This window comes from Staurois parvus, unplaced genomic scaffold (genome assembly GCF_062004578.1).
Source record: "Staurois parvus isolate SC_StPar_1 unplaced genomic scaffold, SC_StPar_1.0 ptg000095l, whole genome shotgun sequence".
In the NCBI taxonomy this organism is placed as follows: domain Eukaryota; kingdom Metazoa; phylum Chordata; class Amphibia; order Anura; family Ranidae; genus Staurois; species Staurois parvus.
The window spans coordinates 4,104,701-4,121,608 of record NW_028317891.1 but is presented as its reverse complement, the minus strand read 5'-3'; the positions used below and the strand labels follow the sequence as shown (position 1 = coordinate 4,121,608).

General features: G+C 45.0%; 2 protein-coding genes across 5 annotated transcripts in view; both read left to right on the top strand.

The window, feature by feature from the left end:
- The window catches only part of LSAMP (limbic system associated membrane protein), a 1,064,612-nt gene that overhangs the window by 18,290 nt on the left and 1,029,414 nt on the right, over positions 1 to 16,908 (top strand). The window lies entirely within an intron of this gene.
- LOC149468049 (uncharacterized) lies at positions 9,428 to 15,488 on the top strand. Its single transcript, XM_089670763.1, has 2 exons — positions 9,428 to 15,308; positions 15,401 to 15,488. Exon 1 carries the CDS (start codon positions 10,044 to 10,046, stop codon positions 14,937 to 14,939), a length of 4,896 nt encoding a protein of 1,631 aa, XP_089526889.1. The 5' UTR covers positions 9,428 to 10,043; the 3' UTR covers positions 14,940 to 15,308; positions 15,401 to 15,488.

The window sequence follows — 16,908 nt, the reverse complement described above, 5'->3', positions numbered from 1 at the left end:
AGGTTAATTGGATCCTGTCTAAATTGGCTCTAATATGTATGAATGTGAGTTAGGGACCTTAGATTGTACACTCCTTAAGGGTTAGGGACTGATGTGAATGTACAATATATATATATGTGTAAATTGACAGCGCTATATAAGTACCTGAAATAAATAAATCCATTTTTCCTGCACAGAACTGTACTGGAATGCATCAAAAATGCACCAAAACACACAAAAATGCACTGGAATGTACATGTCCCTATTTAAATAGAAGAAAATGGAGGGAAAAATGAACCGCAAAGCATCAAAAACACACTGGAACAGGTCAAAAACGCATCAAAAATAGACTGGAAAAGGGGCGGACTGACCATTTGGAAACTCGGGCACTGCCCGAGGGCCTGGGGTCAGTAGGGGCCCCATTAGATGCCCCTGGTACCTTTTTCATAGGCTTTTTTGAGTTTGGGCAAGGACACAGGGGCCCCATGATCCCCTATTGCCCAGGGGCCCCATGAGTTGTCAGTCCGCCCCTGGACTGGAACACCCCAAAAATGCATAAAAAACAAGCATGTAGAAATGCATCTGTACTTTGATTTTATAGTGTAAACCAACCCAAAATGTTTAGTGTAAAAGTACACTTCTGTTATAATTATTATTATTGTATAAAAAAAAATGAATTAAAAAACATTTCCTCCAGCCAGCTACAGGAACCTGTTTGTGCCCCTCAGCCTTTTGCTAAATATATCGCATTTACTTGCTGAATCGCTAGTTTGTTTCTACCTGGAAGGGAAATACCAGAATCAATTATTGTTAAAAGCCAATTTTTATTTCGTATTCCAAAAAAAAAAAACAGGGGTTGAAAATAATATATGTATTTTTTTATTTCCCTGTTTAAAAATAGTTTATCGCACCATAATATATCTGCACCGACCCGCTATCTCAATTTATGGATAATTTAGCACTTTCATGAAAAAGAGATGACGGATCGATACCTCTTGTATATTTAATAGCTTAGCGTTTATGCGATAGACGGTGAAAACCGTGCCGCCATCTGGGAGATGAACCGTGATAGGGAGAAGCGAAATGGATTATGATTTTCTGCAGGCGTGGGAATATTCTGTCCATCGCAGCAATTAAGGTCAGGTATACGAAGGCGGCAGTGTCATGGCAACGAACTGCATGCACCCCCCACCAACTCCCAATAAAAATGTAAAGTTCTCAAACAGTTTAACCTACAGATCTCTAAATTCGAGGGAGAGGGCGATAGAGCCGACACGTAAGAGGTCACCGTTTCGTAAGTTCTCAGTATATGTAAGTTAGTGAGTGCAATCTGAAAAGCGACCAATGCACTAAAAGGAACCACAAAACCTTTCTGATAGAATCATAAGACAAGGAGTGCAGCGCTACATGAAATATTGAACCAAATACACCTATGTCACAAAGATATACCGTATTTTTCGCTCCATAAGACGCACCTGACCATAAGACGCACCTAGGTTTTAGAGGCAGAAAACAGGAAAAAAAAATTCTGAACTAATGGACTGCAGACATAGTACAGGAGATGACCAGAGACTGCGGACACAGTACAGGGGATGACCAGAGACTGCGGACATAGTACAGGGGATGACCAGAGACTGCGGACATAGTACAGGAGATGACCAGAGACTGCGGACATAGTACAGGGGATGACCAGAGACTGCGGACATAGTACAGGAGATGACCAGAGACTGCGGACATAGTACAGGAGATGACCAGAGACTGCGGACATAGTACAGGAGATGACCAGAGACTGCGGACAGTACAGGAGATGACCAGAGACTGCGGACACAGTACAGGAGGTGACCAGAGACTGCGGACAGTACAGGAGATGACCAGAGACTGCGGACATAGTACAGGAGATGACCAGAGACTGCGGACACAGTACAGGGGATGACCAGAGACTGCGGACAGTACAGGAGATGACCAGAGACTGCGGACAGTACAGGAGATGACCAGAGACTGCGGACACAGTACAGGAGATGACCAGAGACTGCGGACAGTACAGGAGATGACCAGAGACTGCGGACAGTACAGGAGATGACCAGAGACTGCGGACACAGTACAGGAGATGACCAGAGACTGCGGACAGTACAGGAGATGAGCAGAGACTGCGGACACAGTACAGGAGATGACCAGAGACTGCGGACAGTACAGGAGGTGACCAGAGACTGCGAACAGCACAGGGATGACCAGAGACTGTGGACAGTACAGGAGATGACTGGTGACCTCTATCCAGCGGCGCGCTGTCTTCCCGGCTTCTGTAGTGTGGGCGCTCGGCATGACAGCCGGATGCCCAGTGCGCATGAGCGAGAAGCACTTGCGCTTTGTGATTGGTCCGGCGGCTTCTGGGATCTGTCATGTGTCCCAGGTACCGCCTTACCATTCACAAAAAGCACCGCTTCTCGCTCATGCGCACTTGGCACCCGGCTGTCACGCCCAGCGCCCACACTACAGAAGCCGGGAAGACAGCGTGCCGCTGGATAGAGGAACAGGTAAGATCAAAGAACAACTCCGCGGAAGTAAGAGCGGGTACCTGTCAAATTCAGGTACCCGCTCCCCAGCTCCCCAAAGGTCAGCAGTCATCTCCATAAGGTCCCGCTGCAGAGCTGAGCGGCCGGCCCGGTATTCTGACACGGCGGCGGTGGAAATACCGGACCAGCCGCTCCATATTCGCTCCATAAGACGCACTGACATTTTCCCCCCTTTTTTTGGGGGAAAAAAGTGCGTCTTATAGAGCGAAAAATACGGTAAGCAATAGAAATGAGTCCACTATGGTATCATAATCTGAATTCCTCAGTTCACAATGAGATTTCTGACACTGTAGGTATAATCCGGTTTTCTGTTGTGGTGATATGAATAGATTGCCTACTCACCAGAAACACAATGTTAATGCGCATATCTGGATCACATGCATCCTGGGGTCCCGGATGAAGACAGCCTGGTGGTAGGATCCTCTGGTGGTCCCTCAAAGATGTGTGAGAAGGATACCGGTCTGGTCTCAAAGTGCTTACTCCTCAGGTCTGCAAATACTGGGGCTGAGGTGTGGAGGCTCAGTGCCAAGTATGGAGAATGAAGGTGCTCATAGTGTAGTATTATAAACAATTAATTTATTGTAGTAAAATGAGAGCAATGCCATACATACATAAATGACTGCATATGATGGCATCACCCCTACTGCAGGCGTGTGTTTACACGAAACGCGTCTGGGAGGAGCCCTTGCACGCCTTGACGTCACGCCGTCGGATCAGGAGATCCGGCGGCCCACATTTGATGTGTACTGGTCAGTGCTTTTTGGGTGCTTTTACTATTACTCACAGCAGCCTTTTTATCATATGCAGTCATTTATGTATGTATGGCATTGTTTCGTAAGTCCTCAAGAGCTGAAACCTAGGATGGAATAATTGTATGGAATTGTAACCAGCAAAAATTGTTATGTTAGGTTCGCTTTTGAGTTAGGTATGTGCACAGCGGTGTAGCATTAGGTAGGCATTGCCGGGCGTTATTGACATGCTTTGATGCGTGTTTTTGAATTTGGCATTTGGAGCAGATAGAATTAAAAGCTATTGACTGAGGCTTGTTAACGAGGACCTCCTCTACTATTATAGATAAAATGAAGATGACCTTAAACATACCTACACTTACCGACAGAGTTATCAGTTAACAAATATAAAAAATCTGGTATTTGGTATTATTTGAATGAAGCAAAGGGTTTGATACCCAAGTTTTGGCGGAGATGGGAGGTGCCAAAAGTAGAGGATTGGGTTGATTGGGTGGACCAAATATGTACACTGGGGCAAAAAAGTATTTAGTCACCACCAATTGTGCAAGTTCTCCCACTTACAAAGATGAGAGAGGCCTGTAATTGGCATCATAGGTAGACCTCAACTATGAGAGACAAAATGAGAAAACAAATCCAGACAATCACATTGGCTGATTTGGAAAGAATTTATTTGCCAATTATGGTGGAAAATAAGTATTTGGTCAATATCAAAAGTTCATCTCAATACTTTGTTATATATCCTTTGTTGGCAATGACAGAGGTCAAACGTCTCCTGTAAGTCTTCACAAGGTTGGCACACACTGTTGCTGGTATGTTGGCCCATTCCTCCATGCAGATCTCCTCTAGAGCAGTGATGTTTTGGGGATGTCGCTGGGCAACACGGACTTTCAACTCCCTCCAAAGGTTTTCTATGGGGTTGAGATCTGGAGACTGGCTAGGCCACTCCAGGACCTTGAAATGCTTCTTACGAAGCCACTCCTTTGTTGCCCGGGCGGTATGTTTGGGATCATTGACATGTTGGAAGACCCAGCCACGTTTCATCTTCAATGCCCTTGCTGATGAAAGGAGGTTTGCACTCAAAATCTCACGATACATGGCCCCATTCATTCTGTCCTGTACATGGATCAGTCGTCCTGGTCCCTTTGCGGAGAAACAGCCCCAAAGCATGATGTTGCCACCCCCCTGCTTCACAGTAGGTATGGTGTTCTTTGGATGCAACTCAGCATTCTCTCTCCTCCAAACACGACGAGTTGTGTTTCTACCAAACAGTTCTATTTTGGTTTCATCTGACCATATGACATTCTTGTGATCATTTTGACCCCACGGGGTGAGATCTTGCGTGGAGCCCCAGATCGAGGGAGATTATCAGTGGTCTTGTATGTCTTCCATTTTCTAATCCCACAGTTGATTTGTTCACACCAAGCTGCTTGCTTATTGCAGATTCAGTCTTCCCAGGCCTGGTGCAGGTCTACAATTTTGTTTCTGGTGTCCTTTGACAGCTATTTGGTCTTCACCATAGTGGAGTTTGGAGTGTGACTGTTTGAGGTTGTGGACAGGTGTCTTTTATACTGATAACAAGTTCAAACAGGTGCCATTGATACAGGTAATGAGTGCAGGACAGAGGAGCCTCTTAAAGAAGAAGGTACAGGTCTGTGAGAGCCAGAAATCTTGCTTGTTTGTAGGTGACCAAATACTTAGTTTCCACCATAATTTGCAAATAAATTCTTTCCAAATCAGCCAATGTGATTGTCTGGATTTATTTTCTCATTTTGTCTCTCATAGTTGAGGTCTACCTATGATGCCAATTACAGGCCTCTCTCATCTTTGTAAGTGGGAGAACTTGCACAATTGGTGGCTGACTAAATACTTTTTTGCCCCACTGTAAGAGGAGAGGCTTTACCATATGAATGAAGATAAGATGGAAAGATATTATGTAAGGTGGAACAGATGGGAAGAATTTAAAAAGGTAAAGTTAAATGAGGAGGTTATGGCAGTATAATGTAAAATAATAGGTGTATGCCTCCCTCTTCTCTCTTTTGAGGAGTTGAGGCCCCAGGGAAATTAGGGAAACGCAGAGTGGGGGGTGGGGGGGGGGGAGGTGATAGATAGGAGGAAGGGGGGAGGGGTTGAGGGGGGGTAGGGAAAATTAGTGGAATGATATTTGTATTTTAAAAGTGTTAATGTTTCTTTCAAAGAATACGTTTGTATAATTTGCTTATTTGAAAATCAATAAATATTTAAATAGTAAAAAAAAAATAACTACACTTACCTACCTCCATGTTGGCTCTCCCTTAGTGGCCTGCAGTCCCCCCAAGTCCCTTAGTCCCCACAGTACCTCCTAGCCTCCCACAGTGCCACTCAGCTCCCAGCAGTGTCCCCTAGCTTGCTGCAGACCTCCCAGCCCCTCACAGTGCGCCCAAACTTCCCCCAGTTCAGATCTCCGCAGGGGCGGACTGACAACTCATGGGGCCCCCGGGCAATAGGGGCTCATGGGGCACCTGTGTCCTTGCCCAAACTCAAAAAAGCCTATGAAAAAGGTACCAGGGGCATTTCATGGGGCCCCCTACTGACCCTGGGCCCTCGGGCAGTGCCCGAGTTTCCAAATGGTCAGTCCACCCCTGGATCTCGCCTTCCCCAGTACATATGTATTTCTTAGTATTGAACTCCCCCCATCAGTACAGCTACCCCCAGTACAGTTTTCACTCCTACAGTACAGATTCCCCCCCATCCCCAGTAGAGTTCCTACCAGTGCAGAATTCCTCTTCCCCTCGTCCCACAGTGTCCCCCAGTCTCCCGCAGTGCCCTAAGCAATGTCCTCAGCCCCCTCCAGAGATCCCAGCCTCCACAGTTGCCCCAGATCCCTCCTGATACCTTATGCCTTACAAGGCCATCAAGTCAGCTCCAGAGTCCCCTACCCCCTCCAAAAGCCCCATCCCCCCCGCAGGGACAGAAAAGCGGTCCAGAAATTCAATACATAATTTGTATTTTAATATTTTATTGTATGAGTACAAACTTGTTTTGTAGGAGCAATGTCTTCCGTCAACATGCATTTCCATTGTGCGTTGATAGGCGTTATTGAGATGTGTTTTTGAATTTGAGCTGATAGAATTAAAAGCCATTGACCGAGACTGGTCAACGAGGACCTCCTCCCCATTTTATAAAATGAAAACAATCTAACACATAATTAGGTACAATTTCCTACCTCCATTCTCTCTTTCTTCTTTTTTCCTTTTGATGGTGCCTCGCTGCAGCCAGTGCCCTTGCTCCCGTGCCGCCATTTTTAATTTCTTTCTAGGATCATCTCACAATATATTTGTAAGGAGCACATGACACCATGTGGACCATCTCCTTATGACATTACATTCATCTGTTAAAAAATAAAAAAATGCCCTCGGTTGATATTTTGCGAGAAGAATTTAGATGGAACAGATGAATGTAACATTGTATGGCTCATATGCATGATGAACTACATGACAGCATGTGCTCCATCTTGTGAATGGTGCAACAATGTGAGATCTCGCATGAGCTTGTGAGATCGTACACATTAGGTACAAGATATTTCTGAAGGCACTGCTGATGTTGGGGAATCAGTGTGGCCAGGGCTGCATCACCAGTGCCCTCAGGGAAACCAGGAAGTGGTAACTAAATCCAAGAAAGGTAACTAAATCCAAAAACGTAACACAAAACACAAAGTATTAGATTTCACATAAGTGTGCAGAGATGTAAATTTTAGTAAAATAGGTCAGCTTTAATTTCTGTTGCCAATGCATCAAATGCATGGTACATTGAACTTTATGCTGATTCTGAGGCAATAAAAAACATTCTACGCCAAAATCAGCTTGAAAGTGACTCCATGGATAAGACCAGCCCTTCTCCCAGGTGGATACAGGTTGCTTTTGGTGTGACTGGTTCTCTTTAAAATTCACAAATTGCATCTAGTCTTCAAGGGACAACCAGCCAATTCCCATTTATTTTCAGTCATCTGAGTGCAGCTATGACTGAAAATACGCAAGACCAAGGAGCAAGTAGTCAAAATCAGGGAGGCCTGCTTGGGTAGAGGGAGATCAGTCATTGGTTGGAAGTGGTCTAAACCAGGGGTTCTCAACCACCGGGCTGCAGCCTCCTAACTTCCAACAGTGTCACCCAACCTCTCATAGCAGCATCCAGTGCCCCAAAGCCCCCTGAGAGCCTGTAGCCTCCACAGTGCCTCCCAACCTCTTATAGTGGCCTGAAGTTCCCCCAAGTCCTCTGAGAGCTCTTAGTCCTCATAATATCACCAAACCTCCCATAGTGGCCTAAAGTGTCCCCAAGACCCCTGAGAGCCCTTAGCTCCCACAGTGCCTTCCAAGTCTCTTACAGTGCCACCCAGCTCCCTGCAATGCCTCCTAGCTTGCTGCAGACCCTCCAGCCCCTCCAACAGTGTCTGACAGTATCCCCAACCTCCTGCATTTCCTCCAGTCTTCCACAGTTCCTCAGGCAAAGCTTACAACCCTGTGCAAGGATCCCACAGTTGCCCCCAGCTCCCTTCAAAAACTTCATGCCCTTCAAGGCCATCAAGTCGACTCCAGAGTCCTCTAACCTCCTCCAAAACCCCCATCCCCCCACAGGGACACTGAGCCGCATCCAGAGCCCTCCAGCATTTCAATACATAATTTGTATTTCCATATTTTATTGTATGAGTATAACTCTTTTTTGCTTTTGAGAAAATAAGGTTTTGTAAGATTTTACCTGGCCTTGATCTCAATAAGGTTGAGAACCACTGGTCTAAATGGGATCAAGAGTGTTGTACAATTTTCCAAAAATGTTGAAGAGAACAAAGGGACATAAATATGTTGGTTTACACTCACCATATTTATAAAACATTTTACTTTTGTGTATACATATTATATACTTTAGAGCTGAGGTATAATCTGCTTATACTTTGCCTTCCCTGGTCTCCCCATCAACATACCAGTGAAATATTCATATAAAACCTTTCCATTTTCATTACATACCTTATTTTACAGTCAGGTCCACTTTAAGTCTGTTTGTTGTGAGCCATGAAATGTGTCTGTTACATCCAGATTTTTATCCCCTTATCTTTCATAACGGCAGGTTATACCTGGCAGCCATATGCTGATGACTTTTATTGAGCGAAGTGATGGATATATGACCAGCCTCAATCTCTATCAAAGAGTTACATCTGATCCACCAGCCCCAGAGTGGGCATAAATCTTATGTGCCCAGGGCATTGTGCTTGTTGTGATTTCATGCCAGGCCCCAAATGTCTCAAAGAAGGTTGGTACACATAATTTTCTAAGCTGAAGGTGCATTTCATCTAAAAAAATAAGCCATGAAATACATACAAGATCCACAAACTACCATCCCAGACTTACAGAAACAAACTGGTTGGGGCCATTTCAAATAATGGGACCCCTAAATGCTGGTGGGTCATAGTTCTCACCTCAATACTCCTGTCTGATGCACCTTGTACTGCTTGTTGACCTCCTTCTCCAGTCTGCTGCACATATCATATAAATTAGGTGATGGGGTGTGCAACTTCAAAGCCATCTCAAATGTTCATTATCACACACCTTGCAATCGGGAGACATGCTTTATTAGTAAATGGGCATTGGATAGTTGACTTCTTCTCTTTTTAGCCCTCTTGTGCCCTGTGTAGGGTCTTGCCTCTAGCTGAAAACATAATTAACCAACCAGAATGTGAAGCCATACACATGTGTTGGGTCCAGAGGTAACCATATCAGTAGGAAAGGGGAAGATTTAATAAACCATTTTCAATGATGGAGTGAAAAGGGAACATGATAAATCTTGGAGGTAATGGTCGCAGATCAGTAGAAGGGTTGTCCCACTGGACCCTCACCCATTCAAGCACCCATAGCAGCTATCTTGGATACCAAGGCATTCTGTAGAGTAGGCAATGAGGTGTGAGACTTCGAAGGTACCTCTGATTGACACCAAAATCAGCCAACCAGAGTGGGAAACCTCATACATGTAGAGGTAAATGTTTCAGGAGGAAAGTAGAAGATTCAATAGAACTTTTCCCAATGATGGAGTAGGAAGGGGCATTGCAAATCTACTAAGTTATGGTTGAAGGTTAGAAGAAAAGGTATCCCACTTAGCCCTTGTGCTGCCTTGTATTACACAAGGCATTCTTTAGCATTCAGCAGTGTCTGTCCCTTTAAGGCCAGGACTTCCTGTCTGCTAACTTGGGAGGAAGTGACCTCATCTCTTCAGACTGAAGAAATTCTACTATGCAAGTACATGTGGGATGCTGTTCCCTCTTCATATATGGGCTTGATTAGACCCCCAAAGTCTGTAAGTACCCTTCCTATGTACTGTGGAATGTTATGCACATAGCTAGGAAGTTAGATATGTACTTATGTTTGTTTATTCTGTTTGTATTTCAGTTTTACCGCATTTGTTCACATTCGCGCATTTATTCACGCGCATTCTCATTATGTCACATGTTATCAGTAAAAGATCATCGGTTATCAATCATCGACTCTTTACTGTGTGGACATCAAAGGTTATACTGCCTGTAATCCTCTGTAACCCTTTCATAACTGCAGAGAAGGCAGGACAGTAAAAAGACTTACACGGTTACTTCAGAGCACATTGTGTGAAAAATCTACAGCAAGCCCCACAACACAGAAAAGACTCTTAACTGTTAATACAGCAGCACGTGTGTGTGAAATCCCCACAGCACAGCCAGTCTAAGGCATAGCAAAGTGAAACTAACTCAGATATGAAAGATATCACTAAATTAACCCTTCCTAAAAACTCGTGCAAACAGGAAGAAAATATGCACAGTACACTGGAAACTAGGTCACAATGCAGCACGCCGAGAACTTATAACAAATCGGATCTATCGTCATCCAAAGCAGAAACCGCCAGATCTAAGCGTTCAAGTTCCAGGCATTCAAACGTCACAGACCTATCGTCAGTCAGTGCTGGGGCAGCCAGGAGTAAGCATACCAGTTCCAGACATTCTAGCGTCACAAACTTGTCTTCAGTCAGCGCTATCGCCGCCAGGGCACAAGCCAAGGCCGAGGCCGCATGCGCCATGGCCTCCTATGCCATACAGGAAGCAGAGCTTATGAAAGAGCAAGGCTACCTAGATGAAGAGCAGAAGAAGAGACAAGCCGAAGGGGAAGCAGAAATGCTTAGGAGAAAGGCAGAAGTACGAGCCTCTTTACACATACTTAAGCAACAGAAAATAGCTGCAGCAGCCATAGCTGAAGCCGAAGTTCTCGCGAGAGCTGCAGATATTCAGTTTGTAGAGAGCGATGTACTGGAAACCCTGATAACACCTCGCAGTACATTCCAACGCACCCGTGAGTACGTGCAATCACAAGCAACCCTGTACCCTGATAAACAGCCTAGTGATGCACCGAAACCATCAAGGACCCAGTTGGGAGCAGACAGCTTTGATGTTACGCATCACTACAAGACTGAACCTGAACCGCCACGTGATAAGTCAACCAATCACGGGCTCAGATACCAAACCGCCAACACGCTAAGAAACCAAGTAGATGGCGATATAACCTCTCCTCGTGCAAAACCAGATCTAGACTACAATAGAGGAGAGCAACCATCTGACCAAAATAGACTTAGTCAAATACCTCAACGAACCCATCAGTCACTATCAGCCAGTAGTCCCGCGTTTGTACCCAGAACAAACGCACCTGACACAGCAAGGGTTACAGACGTGTCGAAATACCTGATGCGCCGTGAGATGGTGAGCACTGGTCTCTTGAAGTTCGACGATCGTCCTGAAAACTACTGGGCCTGGAGGTCATCCTTCCTAAGCAGCACCCAAAACTTAGAGCTGACAGACAGAGAGAAGCTCGACCTACTCGCCAAATACCTAGGACCAGAGTCCTCAGAGCAGGCCAAAAGAATCAGGTCAGTGCATGTCCATGATGCAACAGCAGGACTTGCGATGGTCTGGCAGAGAATGGAAGACTGCTATGGGTCACCTGAAGTAATTGAAGAAGCACTTTTAAAGAAAATAGAAACTTGCCCGAAAATGACAAACAAAGACAATCAGAAGCTGAGAGAGCTCGGAGACCTACTCCTAGAGATAGAAGCAGCAAAGACTAGTGGAACTCTGCCAGGTCTTTTATACTTAGACACAGCACGTGGAGTAGAGCCCATAATCGAGAAGCTCCCTTTCAACCTGCAAGAAAGGTGGGTCTCTCAAGCATCCAGATACAAGAAAGACTATCGAGTTGCATTTCCACCGTTTGTCTTCCTTGCTGAATTCGTTGTAGACCAAGCTAAGACACGCAATGACCCAAGCTTCGCCTTCCTGAACAAGAGAGTTGCAGGTGCCCCAAGGACAGAGAAGCAGTCGCCAGTACACTACAAAGAACGCAGAGCAACAGTGTCTGTGCGGAAGACAGAAGTCCCGCCTGAGGCTGCAGCCAATCAGGAAGACAACACAAGCAAGGAAGTTGAGGATCCAGACAAACAGTGCCCAATACACAACAAGCCTCATCCACTAAGAAAATGTCGCAGTTTCAGAAGTAAGACATTAGAGGAGCGCAAGGCTTACCTTAAAGACAATCACATTTGTTTCAGATGCTGCGCCTCAATGCAACATCTTGCAAAAGACTGTAAGAGAGAAATACGGTGCACAGAATGCAACAATGACCGACATCTGTCAGCACTGCACCCAGGACCACCACCATGGAGATCAGAAGTTCCAGCAACTCAAGAAGATCATGGTGGGGAGCAAAAAGAAAGTGCAACACCAGCGATAACTTCAAAGTGTACTGAGATCTGTACAGAACCAGGACTCTCTAGATCATGCTCCAAGATATGCTTAGTCAAAGTGTATCCCAACGGTCTCAGAGAAAAGGCAGTGAAGATATATACAGTCCTAGACGAACAAAGCAACAGGTCTCTAGCAAAGACAGAGTTCTTCGACCTCTTCGGTGACAAAGGAAGTTCAACTCCATACACCTTGAAGACATGTTCTGGAGTTATAGAGACATCAGGGAGAAGAGCAAACAACTACACCATCGAGTCATTAGATGGAAAGACGCAGCTGACTCTTCCTACCCTCATAGAATGTGACATGATACCAGATGACAGGTCAGAGATTCCCACACCTGAAGTGGCACATCACTACCCTCATCTCATGCGAATAGCAGACAAGATCCCAACACTCAACCCAGATGCTGCAATCGTCCTTCTACTAGGAAGAGACATACTGAGAGTGCACAAGGTCAGAGAACAATACAATGGGCCGCACAATGCACCATTTGCTCAACGTCTTGATCTTGGATGGGTTATCGTTGGAAATGTATGTCTGGACGGACTTCACAAACCCACAAAGGTGAATGTCTACAGAACAAATCTGCTGCAGAACGGTCGCACATCATGTCTTTGCCCATGTAACAACAGCATGCAGATTAAAGAGAAACTATCTAACCCAACACATCCCCAGAACATCCAGAGGTTCCTGGAAGATACAGGCTCAGCTGAAGATTCAGATCAGCTAGGCCACAAAGTGTTTGAGAGAACTCAAGATGATGACAAACTAGCACCATCTGTTGAAGATAACCTCTTCCTTGAGATCATGGACAGAGAAGTCTTCAAAGACAAAGCAGGCAGTTGGGTAGCCCCACTACCATTCCGTATACCACGGCATCGTCTTCCCAACAACAGAGTGCAAGCAGAGAAACGCCTTGCGCTATTGCAGCGCACTCTTGAAAGAAAGCCAGACATGAAAGAACACTTCCAAGAATTCATGCGGAAAATCTTTGACAAAGATCAAGCTGAAAAAGCACCAGCACTGCATGAAAAACAAGAACGCTGGTACTTGCCAATATTCGGAGTGTACCATCCTCAGAAACCAGGTCAGATACGTGTAGTATTTGATTCCAGTGCAAAGCATGAAGGTATTTCCCTTAATGATGTACTTCTCAGTGGACCAGACCTGAACAACACACTTCTTGGAGTCCTTATCAGATTCCGAAGAGAACTTGTTGCAGTAACAGCAGATGTACAGCAGATGTTCTACTGTTTCCTTGTCCGTGAAGACCACAGAGACTACCTGAGGTTCCTATGGTATGAAGACAACGACCTCAACAAAGGTATCATAGAGTATAGGATGAAAGTACATGTGTTTGGGAACAGTCCCTCACCAGCTGTCGCTATCTACAACTTGAGACGAGCAGCGCAGCAAGGTGACAGACACAACCCTGAAGCCAAACAATTTGTTATGAAAAACTTTTATGTAGATGATGGACTTGCTTCCTTCTCCAGTAGTGGAGAAGCCATTAACATTTTGAAAAGCACTAGAGACTTGCTAGCAGACTCTAACATAAGACTGCACAAAGTGGCTTCCAACAACAGCAAAGTAATGGAAGCATTCCCAGCAGAAGACCGTGCAAAAGACCTTAAAGACCTAGATCTAGGTACAGATTCACCACCCCTTCAAAGAAGCTTAGGGCTTAGTTGGGACTTGAAAACTGACAGCTTCACCTTCCGAGTATCCAGAGAAGAGAAGCCTTTCACAAAGCGAGGTGTCTTGTCTACGGTCAACAGTCTTTACGATCCCTTGGGGTTCGTAGCACCCATCACCATGCAAGGCAAAGCTCTTTTGAGAGAGATTACAACTGAGCTAGAACAAAGTGATTGGGACACACCTCTACCTGAAAAGAAAGAAATGCAGTGGAAGTTGTGGAAAGACTCTTTGCTGGAGCTTGAGCGATTTAGCATCCAAAGACCATACGTCTCTGTTTCTTTGTCTGTTACAAAACGAAGAGAGATACACGTGTTTTCAGATGCATCCACCGTGGCTATAGCAGCTGTAGCCTACCTTAGAGTTATAGACACTCAGGGACAAAGCCATGCAGGATTCATCTTGGGAAAGTCCAAACTGGCTCCAAGACCTGCTCACACGGTCCCACGCTTAGAACTTTGTGCTGCTGTCCTAGCTGTGGAGATAGCAGACTTACTCATTGCAGAACTGGACATCGAGATCCATGCAGTGAACTTCTACACAGACAGCAAGATTGTTTTAGGTTATATCCACAACGCTTCAAGAAGATTCTACACATACGTGTCAAACAGAGTAACACGTATCAGAAAGTGTACAAGTCCAGAACAGTGGCATCACATCAGTACAGACAAGAACCCTGCTGACCATGGGACTAGACTGGTACCAGCTGCTGTCCTCAAACAGACTAACTGGTTCACAGGTCCATCCTTCTTGACTGGACCAGAAACTGAAGAGACTGATCAGAAAGGAACTTTTCAGCTTGTAGAACCAGACCAAGACAAAGAGGTAAGACCTCTAGTTGCAGTTTACAAGACTCTAACCACCAGAGAAGGTCTTGGCTCATGTAGGTTCAAAAGGTTTTCCAGCTGGAAGTCACTCATCCGTGCCATAGGGAAACTCATCTGCTTGGCCAGATCCTTCAGCAAAACAGCCAGTGTTGACCAGGGTAACAATGACTATCTTGAGCAAGCCAATGTCACCATTATCAGATGTGATATCTTCTGGAAGAGATGGAGACAGGAGTACCTGATGACCCTCCAACCACGCAACAAATGGCAAGCTGACAAGCCCAACTTACAAGTTGGAGATGTTGTTCTACTAAAAGACTGTCAGGCCCACAGGAACTAGTGGCCAATTGGACTCATTGTGGGGACTGATGCTAGTAGTGATAGCAGAGTCAGGAAAGTAGAGGTCAGAGTAGTAAAACAGGGCACCCCTAAGGTGTACCTTAGACCCATCACGGAAGTCGTTTTACTCCTTCCAAGAGTTTAATAGTGGCATATCATTATTATGCCAGGTGGGGAGTGTGCTGCCTTGTATTACACAAGGCATTCTTTAGCATTCAGCAGTGTCTGTCCCTTTAAGGCCAGGACTTCCTGTCTGCTAACTTGGGAGGAAGTGACCTCATCTCTTCAGACTGAAGAAATTCTACTATGCAAGTACATGTGGGATGCTGTTCCCTCTTCATATATGGGCTTGATTAGACCCCCAAAGTCTGTAAGTACCCTTCCTATGTACTGTGGAATGTTATGCACATAGCTAGGAAGTTAGATATGTACTTATGTTTGTTTATTATGTTTGTATTTCAGTTTTACCGCATTTGTTCACATTCGCGCATTTATTCACGCGCATTCTCATTATGTCACATGTTATCAGTAAAAGATCATCGGTTATCAATCATCGACTCTTTACTGTGTGGACATCAAAGGTTATACTGCCTGTAATCCTCTGTAACCCTTTCATAACTGCAGAGAAGGCAGGACAGCCCTGTAGAAGCTGTTTCGGCCACCAAGACATTGTATATGAAGAGGTTGACAGCTTCAAAGTACCGGTAATCTCAAGTATTTATTATTATGCACACCACCATCCGGAAACATGCTTTGTTATTAAATGATCAATGGAAGGTTGGCTTCTTTTCTTCTTTGCCCTCTTGTGCTCTGTGTAGGGTCTTGCCTCTAGCTGAAAACATAAATAACCAACCACAATGTGAGGCCATACACATGTGTTGGGTCCAGAGGTAACCATATCAGTAGGAAAGGGGAAGATTTAATAAACCATTTTCAATGATGGAGTGAAAAGGGAACATGATAAATCTTGGAGGTAATGGTCGCAGATCAGTAGAAGGGTTGTCCCACTGGACCCTCACCCATTCCAGCACCCATAGCAGCTATCTTGGATACCAAGGCATTCTGTAGAGTAGGCAATGAGGTGTGAGACTTCGAAGGTACCTCTGATTGACACCAAAATCAGCCAACCAGAGTGGGAAACCTCATACATGTAGAGGTAAATGTTTCAGGAGGAAAGTAGAAGATTCAATAGAACTTTTCCCAATGATGGAGTAGGAAGGGGCATTGCAAATCTACTAAGTTATGGTTGAAGGTTAGAAGAAAAGGTATCCCACTTAGCCCTGTAGAAGCTGTTTCGGCCACCAAGACATTGTATATGAAGAGGTTGACAGCTTCAAAGTACCGGTAATCTCAAGTATTTATTATTATGCACACCACCATCCGGAAACATGCTTTGTTATTAAATGATCAATGGAAGGTTGGCTTCTTTTCTTCTTTGCCCTCTTGTGCTCTATGTAGGGTCTTGCCTCTGACTGATAGCAAAATCAGTCAACCAGAGCATGAGGCTGTTCATATGTCGAGTCCAGAGGTAAACATATTGGAAGGGAAGAAGATGATTTAATAAAATTCTTCCCAATGATAGAGTAGGAAGGGAGGTGGCAAATCTTGTATGTCATTGTCGCAGGTCAGAAGAAGGGGTATCCCACTAGATCTTCACTTCTCCTAGGATCTGTAGCAGTTACCTGGGCTGCCAAGGAATTGTATAGAGTAGACCATGAGGTATTCACCAGACCATCAGGAGACATGTTTTGTTAGTAAATGAGCTTTGTACAGTTGGCCTTTCCTCTTCTTTGCTTTTTTGTGCCCTGTGTAGGGTCTTGCCTCTGACTGGCAACAAAATCAGCCAACCAGAGGGCAGGATTGTAAACATGTGCTGCGTCTAGAGCCAAGCATATCGAGATAGAAGAGTATTTAATAAAACATTTCCCAGTGATGGAGTAGGACGGGATGTTGCAAATCTTGTAGGTTAT